This window comes from Magallana gigas, chromosome 7 (genome assembly GCF_963853765.1).
Source record: "Magallana gigas chromosome 7, xbMagGiga1.1, whole genome shotgun sequence".
Classification (NCBI taxonomy): domain Eukaryota; kingdom Metazoa; phylum Mollusca; class Bivalvia; order Ostreida; family Ostreidae; genus Magallana; species Magallana gigas.
The window spans coordinates 8,491,999-8,505,305 of NC_088859.1; the positions used below are offsets into that span (position 1 = coordinate 8,491,999).

Genomic DNA, 13,307 nt, shown 5'->3' on the forward strand with positions numbered 1-13,307 from the left:
ATTGTTTTTCAATGACATGTATAATGAAAAGAAGAAAATTGATACTATTGGCTTTAGATGGTATGTTTTTAATCGGGAGTCTTGACAAATTCAATTAGTCTTTCCAAATTTTTTTTTCATCATATTTTCTGTTAATGTAACCCAATGTAGGCAATTTCAGACAAAAAATAATTGTATTTTGGTCTGACTCGGATAATTGATCCCGAGGACTATTATTTTCTTTGAAGTTCTCAATATAAGAATCTGCAGGCTTCCATCATATAAATGACAAACGGGGAATTTGATATTACAAACAACTTTTAAAAATTGTCAAAATAAATGTACTGGAATCATGATAATTTTAATTTCATTTCCACAGGGTCACTTTGTCTAATTCTTTGACAACTGAGTTTTAAACAGATTTTAAATATTACTTTGCAAATTATTTCATTTCTTTATAATAATAAATAAAAATTGTTTAATATAAATCAGTATAACCCGCAAACCATTTTACAGATTATCAGTTTTTCTTACATATGCTCGATCTAATCCAATATGGCTCAGATAATGTCCGATTGGGAGAAATGAATTCAGTGGCAGTTCAGTTTAAATTTCTCAGTGTTTTTTTTTTTAAATATAAATGTTACATTTGCGAGTTGAAACAATACTTATAAAATATATATTTGGTTGTAAAATAAGGATAAACATTCATCTGCGTGTACATGGACCTAGTTATATTTTATATTTTTGGATTTTAAACCATTAATGCATTATTAAATTTGTAACAATTTCTTTCCTTACTTCATTATTTTTTATATTTGCGTACAGTATGAAGACTAAGGAAAAGGAAAACTCTTCACCATTCATTTAAGAGATCTTGTCTGATGGAGTTCCACCTCATGCACCATCAGCTCTCTGCACGGTGTTTAGGGGTGATGTACCTTAAAATTGTTACAGTTAATCATCCTGTCAAATAATCAGATTAAGAACACAGAAACTGCCGTTTATTTTATTCATAGTACACACAGGAGATGTCCATAAAGCCCTTGTTGGGCGTGTCATTCACCCTGGCGTTGATGTGTTTCACAAACTTGAGTGTCTCTGTGTCCCTGTAGACCAGGGCCAGGCTGTTGGGGGTGGGGCACACTGACAGCAGCTGTAATCACACATCATGAAAAACAAGGTGTCAATTCTCAACAGTATTGAACAAAAAATAGCAAATTTCAAACATTTTGAATAAAACCATCAAACGACATAAGTGGAATTGAGATTTTAAGAAAGTTATTAAAGAATATAAATAATGGTACTCATCAATTAATCAATTTATGTACATGTATTATCAATTTAAACATTTTACAAGATAAATATATACCTAAAATCTATCGGAAAATAGGCTTATAATCCTTTTATTAATGCAGTCATAACAGTTTTGTAATGTATGTACTGTACCGGTTTTAAATCCTTACTTTGGTATTGTATATCAAAATAAATTTTTGTTCAAAATGTTTGCTTGATTACAAGAGCACAAACTAGTAGTCGGGGGACATACACTAATTACAGAGTTTCTTGTACTGCGGTCCTCAGACATCTGTAGGTCTTACCTCCTCATCCTCTCCTTTAGCTATGTATGATGTTATTCCTCCATATTCTGTCTGCCAATCTACAACACAAACACATAGTGTAATCTAATAAATTGGCAGTACATATAATCAGACAATATGGCAGTAGGTGTATCTTCAAGTTGGGTTAGCCCCCCTGACACTGACACAAGTCGCACAAAAAATACAAACTAGTGATTCCAACTTATCCAAAAGAAATACATGTATCTACACCCTCCATTAGCAGATGAAGCACATTCTGTGCAGTGAGGGCCTACCTCCGCATCCAATGTACAGCACAGCATCCAGAGCACAGTGCTTGGTCTCGGCGTCAGTGTCGTGAACCAGCGTATAACTCCCATGCTGCCATTTCCTGACTTCGCAATGACATCGCGGGGAATCCCCTACAGATATCACAATCATTCATTACTGTACGTTCTTTGAGACACTTCAATATTGTGATGCTATTTCTTTTGAAATAAAAAAGAATTAACTTAACTACATTTTTTTGGTAACCAACTTATGTCTGTGTACGGTAAGTGCAAATATTAAAATGTAAGCAACTGATCTGCAATTTCAAAACCTCTTGGAACTAAATTTTACATTTTTATACTTTTGAACAATCATGAAATTGCATTTTATTGTGAAACATTGTACAATTTCAAAATAATTATGTTATGATGTGCTCTCATCCACATTGATATCTAGCCTTGTTCGATACCACCTTAAAAATATAACACTATTCACTGGATACTGAAATATCATGCAGTAGCTATATTTACAATGATGGTTTTAAAGTAAACAGCCTACCCTTCTGATTTGTTTGTTCTTCCTCATTCTCCTCCTCCGAATCTGACACTTCTGCTAACTCATGGAGTTTCAAACCAGTTAAAGATGACAATATCAAAAACAAGGCATCTGATTGGAGGAATTTCAAACACTTTGTCACATGATCTGGCAGCTCATTCACATCAATACTCATGTAATTTCTATAAACACAAATAGTAAACATTTGAATTCTTTATCATTTCAATTCTCATTGGAAATCACGTTTATTGTTTGTAGCACTACCAAAGTTCATGATTAGGCCTATTATGTAAAATCTGTCTAAATTTTCCAGCATGCATGAAATACTGGTACATGTATCAATTTAGTAAAAAAAATGTATGTGTAAAGTCTTCTATAAACCTATTGTTTGCTTCAACTGTAGCACAGCTAATCAAGTTTCTCCTTAGAAGTTTCCTGTCACTTGATCTACAATAATGTTTGCAAAATATGCCACTATTCTCTACCTTTTGTTGGGGGGACCCTTGATAGACCATTTACTTCTATCAATTCCAGACAGGAGTGAAGCCAACTCTTCATACATGTTCTCCTGGAAATCAGATTACAAAAACATTACTCAAACATTCATAAAATGGAAATTTAACCCAACATAAAAAAATGCAGGCAATGTGAAGTATAACAATTAATATATCATCAAAAATCTACTCATAATGAGTCAAAATCTGTCAATTTGTGTATCAAAACTCTGTATTTAAAGCTAATATTATCTACAACAAAGTACTAGTAATCAATTTTCATGATTCAACAAATGCCCTACTTGACAGAATTTAAATAGAACCATTTTAACAAGGCCTTGGACTTTCAGCAGGACGTATCTATCTATTTTTTGCATCAAAACAAGTTAAAATGACACTGGTTCCATGTTAAATATACACTGATTGCGTAGTCATACCTCAAAATTAAAGCCAGACAAATCTTGTGGATTTCAAAGAGCAATGGCTTGGTGGCCTACAATGAAATAGACAGGCCTACATCACAATGCTGTTTGACACAACTACCCAAAGTCCAAGCTCTTGTTAAAATGGTTCTAAAATGTTCATGTTACAAATAAACAGGGAGTTTTTATAATAAATACATGTACCTGTAGGAAATTACTGAGTTCTATTTGTGATTCCTCTACAAAGGTCTCTTTGATGGAGGCTTGGGTTGCAGAGTCCAGATATTGGGGGTTCAGCCAGGAATAGAAGTCATCTTCCTGTATCACACCAATCAATGAACATTATTCAGTTTAAACTCAAAACTGTATTGAAAAACTAAGACTTCATAATTATATGCAACATTGTAATAAATGATTTTCAAAATGATATGTATACAGTGAAAATCCCGATACTTGGTAATCTCATGGAAAACCTAACTGACTTTTTGTTACTTCTACGGATTACCCTGTATGTTGAACATGAGTCATATACTTGCTTACAAGGATAATGATGAACTTGTTTAATGTACTGTTTACTTACTTCAATATTGATACTGATGGACTTGTGACATGTGTCATTTACTTTACTTTAATAAGTGACATGTACCTGACATAGAAAACGATGGATTTGTACCATATACAGTAAAACACGCTTATAACGAAGTCCCAGGGACGGACAATTTTACTTCGTTATAAGCGTAATTCGTTATATCCGTCAAGTTTCCAATATGTTAAAGAGTCTTGGGGAATGAAATTCACTTCGCTGTAAGCGTAAATTCATTATAAGCGTGTTCGCTATAACCGTGTTTTACTGTACTTGAACCATGTACTTACTTCTATAGATACTGACAGACTTGTACCATAAGAACCGGAACATACTTCTAAAACTACTGATGTACCATATACTTACTTCTAAAGACACTGCTTTACTTGTACCATATACTTGAACCATTTACAGTACTCACTTCTATAGATACTGACTGACTTGTACCATAAGAACCGGTACATACTTCTAAAACTACTGATGTACCATATACTTACTTCTAAAGACACTGCTTTACTTGTACCATATACTTGAACCATTTACTTACTTCTATAGATACTGATGGACTTGCAGTAGGAGGGGCCTCCACATACCGAGATGGTCTGTCTATCCTCGGTCCGTGGAACCACCCACTAATGGATAACCTAGTCTTATCCTCAGTCAGAACCTCCTCCACCTTATAAACAAAATGACACAAAATTACAGTAAAACACTGCCAGTTTGTGTTTGATACTTTAATAAACCAGTAAATGTAATAGTCATTTTAATCTTCACCTGATGAAATGAAGCCGGTGTTACTTCAAAGAAAACAAAACTGTTCTGCACAGGAATCAGGTTTTTGATGATTTCTTTCGGTTCACCATTATCTGAAAAATGGACAGTTTTGTTTTTGTTTTGTCTACAAGCTATATCAGTGATATCATCATTAAAGTAGATCCAGTGTTCTGTGACGTCACACTTTTTTGTAAAACTTTGAATTCTTTAAAAATTGTGCAAGATAGTTTTATTTATTTTATGTGAATATAATCACATGGATGTAATTAGAATTATTGGTAGGTTAAAGATATTTTCGCACTTAATTTTATACTAAATTTCCAAATTTTTATATATTTTATCTATGCAAAGGGGAAATAACTCTTTTTCTGACTTTTCTCTCAGTTGTATGTCTAAATGCTATAGTTTTTCTTATTCCAACGATTAATTTTAAAATATTTTTGTAATTTTAGTTTTCTGATAAAGTTGACATCAAAATTAAACAAGAAAAACAAATATCTGCCTACAAGATTTTAATTTTAACAGAAAAGAAATACATTTTTCTAATGCTAAAATATGCTTTAGTTTATGTTTATCTGGCACATCAAAAAGTGTGATGACATGTATATTTTTTCTAACAATTGGTGACATTTAAGTCTATTAAGTCTAAATCAGTTCGGTTTTTCAACTTTCCTCAGAGAATTTTACGAGTATGGAGCTACCTTAACATAGAGAAGCTCTCCACTATTTTAAGATATTCTAAAATAGTTCCAATACCATCCAGAGAAAACAGCTGCAGACGCCCTCCGTCCCCTTCATTCCACGACTCGGGCACCAGGTAATATATAAAGGCCACCCGCCTGTCATCTAACTCATCATCATGGCAAGACAGCACATCTGAGGAGCACAAAATTTTTAAAGAATTTTTAAGACATTGTGATAAAAACTCTCCCTAGCAGTTGCTCTGAGGAAGGGGTATGATATAAGATGTACAATGTATCTGAATACCACAAAAAAAATGGTAAGAAGATATAAGACAATGACATAACATATAACATACATGTCTAGTAGGATGTTGCAAAAATGTGGAACAGAAAACGGAACTGAAAGCGGAACGGAACGGAAAAAATACTATGACGTTTAATGCTTAAATATTGTATAAATTGGACACAAATATGTACTTTGTATCTTTTATTCATATTTTTGGAATTATTATTATCAAAAGGTAGCTTAATTATTTGATATCATTCTTACGAATATCTATCAATTATATCATTGCATTCAATTTGCTTACCGGTAATAAAGTACAAAACGGAAAAATGAAATTACACACATTGTGATTAAATAAGCTATCAAAATAACTTTTTAATTATTTTCCATTTGTAATATTGTTGGAATAATAGTGTAGGGCAGTTAGTTCAGCGTTTGGTTGTGTTTTTCATACTTCGAACCTTGCTTGGGATTTTTAACTTGTTTAAAAAATTCAAAGATTGAATTTTTACTGATCTATACTATTTAAAAAATTCATTAATAGATATATTGATAACGAAAACGTGACTGACGAACAACATCCACCATCATTGTCAAGAGGTTTTGCTGCAACATCTGTTCGTCTCACTATTTTAAAGATCGAAAACAGATTATCTGAATCATTTTATTGGGTCACTAACACTCTAGATTTCTTGCAAAGTCTCTTTTCTTTCTTCTGATATCTCCGTTCATTGTTTACATCTTCTACCGTTTTAGATTACTTATTCCTAGTATTTTAGGTATGACAGTTTCTTTACGTTTACCTACGTGATTGTACAGTCCTGCAACTTAATCCGAATAGAGCGCTGGATATGTTGTTAAGTTTGATAACCTGGATATTTTGTTAAGTTTGATAACCTGGGACTAGTGGTCAAAGCATGTAATGTTAATTGAGAGAAAATCATACATTTTCTAAATAAATAAAATTGAATATGAGTAACAGTTTTAACAATATTAAAAATTTACATTAATTAAGTATATCGTTTATAGCTTGTTTAACACATCTATCGAGTAAATAACACTACATAACATTTTCTGTATTCCATTCCTTTCCGATTTCCGTTCTGCGTTTTAGCAACACCCATTTCTAGTAAAATCATCATGAATCATGACCATATGAGACAAAGAGAGTGCATAAATAAGTAAATATACAAGAATACTCTTATGTGTGTTTGACAATACATGTAATTACAAATCCAATTTATTTGTTCATCATCCTCACCTGTGTATCTATACATGGCACAGGACATGTCTACCTGGGTGCTTAGTTTAATCCCAGTCATCTTTATAATCCACTCACGAACACTGGTGTAAATCACATCCCTGACAGATAAATGGGTTAACTTTTACCAGTACATGCATATGAAATGTAACAACAAAGTGTATATACCAATGAAATTCACTGTCTCAGCAAATAAAATCAAAATTACTTTTACCTTATTGCACTTAAATTGGGCAACTTTGTCACTTTCAAATCTTCAGTGCTCTAAAAAAAAAAGAATTTCTACACTTAGTTAATTTTCATATTGATACCAGTATGTTAGGATGATGATAACCTTTATAGTAAGCGTGAGTCTCTGATGGTAATAGACAGGACATGAAAGTGGGATGGATAGACAGATGGATGAACAGATGGATGCAGACAAACAAAGATAGGGTGGAATAAAATGAGATGTATGGTAATAAACTTCCTAGCTAGATCCTGTCTCAGTTTGAAATATTGAAATCTTTATCTACCGTATTTGAATTCTGTTGAATATAAGGTTTGAATATCAAAGATTAAATTTTCAACAATGCAGGTTGAAATTGATGAAGGATAATAGTACCATGATATTACCTGATGAAACTTGTACAAGTCGTTATTCTTCTCTACAAAACTAAGATCTAATATTTCATCCTGTAAATTGGCAGTGAAGTCTTTGTTCTGTACAAGGTTCGACAACATACAGTGAAAGAACGGTCTCCTGTAGGCCTTGATGTCACCACACTCACCTGGAAGGAAGCAGATTATGTATACCATATAAGAACAAGGTGAAAGCTATAGACACCTGGTTAATCAGGCATACATGTATCTGTAAATATGCTCACTTGATGTCCATGGAAATCATTGTCCATGAGAAACATATAACACATATTATGTAAACAATATATTTATTATTTGTCTGAAAAGGCAAATTTCAGGAAACCGCATAAAGCTTTTCATTTATTATTTTTTAAATTGACATCATATAGCTGTAGCTAGTCCACTCACAGGGGCTCGTCACGATTTTTTTCAACCTTTTATATATACCACCGCTATACAATAAAATACACAACTTGTGTATTTTATTGTATAGAGGTGGTATATATAAAAGGTTGAAAAACTTCGTGACGAGCCCCTGTGGTCCACTTGTATATTACATGCATGTACTATAACCATTAGAGTTGGCATGCAGTTTTATATTTATAATAGTCTTCACTTGTAAATACTATCCAAAACAATAAATCTGTATTAGACTGACAATCACTTATATCTGCATAACTGGTTTTTTTTAAATTAGAAAATCTTGCACATACAACTGTCCCCATTTTCTAACTCTTCCTCTACAAAATGTGTGAGCTTCTTCAGTACTGCCTCACCCTCAAATACACTGTTCACAGAAATTTCACACTGGCCTTTGATTCTAGTTTTCTTTGATGTCGTATTAGCATTAGATTTAGACGATTTCCTTTTTCCAGACATCTTTTGAGAAGCACACGTGTGTTTGTTTATCAAGATTTGCTTTCACTTTCACTTTCTATGAGACATGCACTCGTTCCGAAAAGTTTCGAGTAAAGAAATGTTTTCACCTCCATACTGATCAATTCGGAAAATTATTTTCTCTTTAAAACCATCACTCGAGTGTAATTTGAGGGCCCAGGGTGGTTTTAATAAGACTGATTTTAAAACAGACAAGTAAAGTACTAAAAAACCTAAACCGTAAAAGGGGTGGGTGGGAGGGGACTATGGGGTGCCGTTTTAATATTATTGAGGTATTTTCTGATATCAAGAATTCTAATTTCTGATATCAGGAAATGGTTTTTTGATATCAGAAATTCGAATTGTTGATATCAGAAAATTCGATCCATTTTTTTATATAAAATTTTTTTGATATCACAAAATAGATTTTTTGATATCAAAATTTTTTTTTATTCCAAGAATTATTTTTCAATATCAATTATTCGAATTATTGATATCAACTAGATCGTTCTCGTTGCGAGCAACGAGTGGGTCTTCCGTCCGATTTTTTAGTAAATGAGATAAAATCCTTCACTTTTAACACTAAATTGTTAATCAACGCCAAAAAAATTAGGAAAAAAAAAATTCGGCACCCAGGGCCTGAACCCAGGTCGCCTGGGCACATGTTCACCACTGTAACGACTGAGCTAATCCGACTCTCACTTCAGGAATTTGATGCTTAATATCTCGGGAACGCATCAATCGATTTTAAATTTTTTTTACATATTCTTAATCAGTAAAAGAGTCTCTATTAACCCGTTAGAAAAATATATATAAAGCAAAAAGTTGAAAAAACCGATTTTTTATCTTTTCTTCCAGTGACGACCGGAAGTGACGGCGGACGATTGTATGACCATGTTGCAACAGGTTAAGTGGAAGACTATCTTCACTGAAAATTTCAGCCCTATATCTTTATTCGTTTTTTGGATCTCTAGCCGACAAAATTGACTTTTAAAAATCGTAAACGGACGATAACTTCCGACCGGAAGTGATTATCAAAAAATTGAAACGGCGGTACAAACTTCAAATACCGACACATCAACCCTCAAAATTTGAAGAAAATCGAATGAGCCATCTTCGAGAAATCGCCTGCACAAAATTTGTAAGACAAAAAAAGAATAAAAAGAATAATAAGAAAAGTGAAAAAGAAACAATAGAATAATAGTAGGGTCTTCCGCTGAAGACGGAAGACCCTAAATATTTAATTTTTTATATCAGAAGATACCTCAAAAATATTAAAACGGCGCCTCATAGGGGATTGTGTAGTATGTTGAATTCCTTATTTTTACTTCCATTTATTACATGCTTCCATAAAGAAGATGGGGGAACAAGATAGCGCAAATGCCCATTTTGTTTTGTCGGAAAAAACAATTTCAAATTAATTTTTTTCCAACCAAATATACTAGATAATGTTATATTAAAAGTTTACAAAAGCACGATTTCTAACTATATTTAGTTTTGAATATTTTAACAAACGATAAGGAAAAAAATAAATTCCAAAGTTTTGGTGGAATCGAACCCACATCCTAAAAACCCTAGCTCTATAATGTTACCTCATGTCTGGTGCTCTAAACACTAAGCCATTTCAGTCACAACAAACATCTTTGTTAAATGCTAAATGCAACTTCAACCACGAATTGACGGACTTGCAGTATTTTTCTAAAAAGTTCAATTGTTGGGATACAAAATGACATTTTTAAAGCATAGTGGGTCATCTCTCCACGTTTTTGTTGATTGAAATCGGTTTGATTTCCTTTAAACCTCATATAGACTATGACAAAAATATGGAGCCCAGACCCACTATATAAAAGAAAAGGCATTGAAGTTCTAAAAATGACACTATTTGGAGGTTTTGACACGCATACGCCAGTTTAAATCAACATATTCTAAATATTTAACATATTTAACGGTTATAAATCGATGTTATGGTAAATATACAGTTTTCAATAACTGAGAAAGAAATTATGAGATTTGTTCATATTTTAATTTTATAGTATCTTATCTATCCTCATATGGGCAGTTTACACGCCTTATTCACCCATCTTCTTTCGGGGGGGGGGGGGGGGGGGGGGCTATATGTCAATTTTTTATACGTAAATCAAAGACAAATGTTTTTTTTCTGTTGAAAGGAAAGCAAGTTATTCAAAGTTTACGTCAGAGGAGGTCACTTTATGTGCGCCACATTGACATATAAAGATAAGTTATATATAAAATCCATACAGAGACTATAGTTCACCTTACGTGTACTATACTGATACTGCTTACTAGATTTTTGTCCTTGAATTTTTTCGGAGTTGATATCCCAACCGATATCGTCAATATTGAATACATTACTAAATATCAACTCGAAATCGGCATATGCGGATCACCTGGAATATTCAATCTTGCAAAATGTACTTAGTAAAATTACCAAAATATAGTCGGACTCTTCCCCCCTTCTGGAAACAAAATTATCCCTCAGACTCACCCAGCCCTGCCCCTTTGAAAATTGTTCTTGATCCGATTAACATCAATGTACATTTTTATTTCAAATAAACGGCAATCGGGCCCCAAATATGAATTCTAAATTTTGAATTGCGAACTGCGTTCTAGATAGAACGCAGTTCACTATTCAATTGCATATAAGGCAATCGGGCCCCAAATAGGAATTCTAAATTTTGAATTGCGAACTGCGTTCTAGATAGAACGCAGTTCACTATTCTATTGCATATAAGGCAATCGGGCCCCAAATAGGAATTCTAAATTTTGAATTGCGAACTGCGTTCTAGATAGAACGCAGTTCACTATTCTATTGCATATAAGGCAATCGGGCCCCAAATAGGAATTCTAAATTTTGAATTGCGAACTGCGTTCTAGATAGAATGCAGTTCACTATTCAATTGCGAACTGCTTTCTAAAAACCGATTGCCCAAATAAACATATATTTTCTAGTTTATTATCAAGATGTCGATATCGTTTTTTCGTTTATCTTGTTTACTATTGCTCTGTTATCTCCAGTATTAAACTAACTTTACATCAACCCTTTTCAATCATTTTTTTTCATTAGTCGTATTGTCAGAGTATCCAGCATGCGAACGAGACATTTCTTGCTTTGTATAGCGACTAGTGTGCTTGGGATATGTACCCTAACAGCCAGTTCCTCCCCATTTGACAGAGATTCACCATCGTCTTTGACTGAATCTGACCACAAAGGATCCGCGCCTGCTTCTCCGTTTGTGTTCAGCGACCTCGTCATTTCTCCGTCGATGCTACAGGTCGACCAACTCGTGAATGTCAACGTGTCTTTCAAGATCACCAATACTGGAAACAGAGATGAAGACGCGGTGAGAGTTGTAAATAATTGTAAACTATTGATGTCTGGATCGATTGATTGAATAATGATCGATTTTTCGCATCAAACACTTCTTTCAAAATTTACATAAAAAAATTTAAATTGATATGGAGTTGGTCCCACTTTTTTGGTTTTTGGGAGCATGTAAGATCGGATTGAAAGGGAGGAAATTAACAGTGATGTTATATGAAGTTAAATAGGTATGCTATGCTCTGCCCCCCCCCCCAACCCGAATTTTGAGAAGTTCCTTTGTTTTGCCTGTCAAGATTTTTTGGATAAGTCCCCCCCCCCCCCCCAGATGCTACGTGCCTGAGTATCCATGCTCATTTAATGTCTAGACGACTAGAGGGTACTGCGCATGAAGTGAACTATATGTCTGATATCTATCGAGCAAAACCTTCCTAAGGTATTTGGTCGTCTAACCGACAGGTTAGATCAGGATTTGGCTTCGTCGGTGGCTACATGAACACGGCCTTAAAAATAAGGGGAAACTACTTGCGATAGTATTAAGCTTACATCAAATGTATATAAGAAACGGAATGTTTACAAATCACACCCAAATCAAAAACTGAAGGAGAGATAAAATCTTATTGATGAAAACAGTTTAAATTTATTTGATAAAGATTGCAGAGATGTACACATCCTGGATGAACGCTACAGCCTCTAGGCCTATCAGCAAACTGGACGGATTTGAGAGGTACTCAGTGAAGAAAGGGACTTCCGTTTCCGGCAGCATGACGATTTCTTCTAAACAGCTGCAGTTTAATGATGCTGTGAAGGGGTGGACGGTGGAACCAGGTTTGTACAAGACAACAAACGTAGCTAGCCAATTACGACTTTTGTTGTGGTTTTGTTTCTTTTTTCCAGTCGTACCGAATCCGATGGAAAGTCATCATATCTTTCTTATTTTTACTTTTATAAAAGGCATTTCTTTAAACCTGTTTTACACATGTATATATTTTAATGTTTATTTTGGATATTTCTGTGATTGCCTCTCATTTCAGGGACTATTACCATATTTGTTGGTGGCCAGCAACCAAACCACCACAATCTGGGCGGATCCAACATTATAAACGGAACACTTCTGTTATATGACGGGCACAGGAACTCAGCAGGGACCAGTGATTGCTTAACCTTTCATCTTATTTTTTGCATAGTGACCTTTTACATATGTTCTTATATGGCAAAATAAATTTAGCAGCAAACCGTTCCTTCCCACCTACATGTAATTCTGGATCAGAAAAGATTGTTCATTGTGATTAGATTATACCACTAGTAAACCCATCCTGCGGTTTTGGAAATTAAAGCGTTTCTATCCATTAAAGCTATATTTTTTTGATTATCAATTACTGTAGTATATTTACATATATTTAAATTAAAAACTGCAAAATAATGAACTAAAAAATATATAATAGAGGATATTTATTTCGTTTTCCTTTGACCAGAAAAATCAATTTTAAATAAGAATTAAGCAATAAGCAAGCCTGTATGAAATTTGAAATAAATAAATATCCTGATATTACTATTAGTTCACTCATTTACAGTTGATATAT

At 33.6% G+C, this 13,307-nt stretch overlaps 2 protein-coding genes across 3 annotated transcripts; one reads left to right on the forward strand and one right to left on the reverse strand.

Moving 5' to 3' along the window:
• Positions 1 to 972: 972 nt before the first annotated feature.
• On the reverse strand, positions 973 to 11,685 carry LOC105335698 (prolyl 3-hydroxylase OGFOD1). Of its 2 annotated transcripts, none has more exons than XM_066067043.1 (13): positions 11,548 to 11,685; positions 7,503 to 7,657; positions 7,102 to 7,151; positions 6,888 to 6,988; positions 5,414 to 5,533; positions 4,658 to 4,749; positions 4,431 to 4,559; positions 3,505 to 3,618; positions 2,870 to 2,952; positions 2,388 to 2,566; positions 1,856 to 1,981; positions 1,581 to 1,639; positions 973 to 1,135 (listed from the first exon to the last, which is right to left on the reverse strand). In XM_066067043.1, the coding sequence occupies exons 2-13, from the start codon at positions 7,608 to 7,610 to the stop codon at positions 989 to 991; spliced, it is 1,308 nt and encodes a 435-aa protein (XP_065923115.1). In that variant the 5' UTR covers positions 7,611 to 7,657; positions 11,548 to 11,685; the 3' UTR covers positions 973 to 988. The 2 variants fall into 2 exon arrangements, with proteins under 2 accessions (XP_065923115.1, XP_034311905.2); XM_034456014.2 differs by lacking the exon at positions 11,548 to 11,685 and adding an exon at positions 8,222 to 8,458.
• On the forward strand, positions 11,401 to 13,059 carry LOC105335694 (periplasmic beta-glucosidase). Its single transcript, XM_011439726.4, has 3 exons — positions 11,401 to 11,746; positions 12,378 to 12,552; positions 12,759 to 13,059. The coding sequence occupies exons 1-3, from the start codon at positions 11,492 to 11,494 to the stop codon at positions 12,944 to 12,946; spliced, it is 618 nt and encodes a 205-aa protein (XP_011438028.3). The 5' UTR covers positions 11,401 to 11,491; the 3' UTR covers positions 12,947 to 13,059.
• Positions 13,060 to 13,307: the final 248 nt, after the last annotated feature.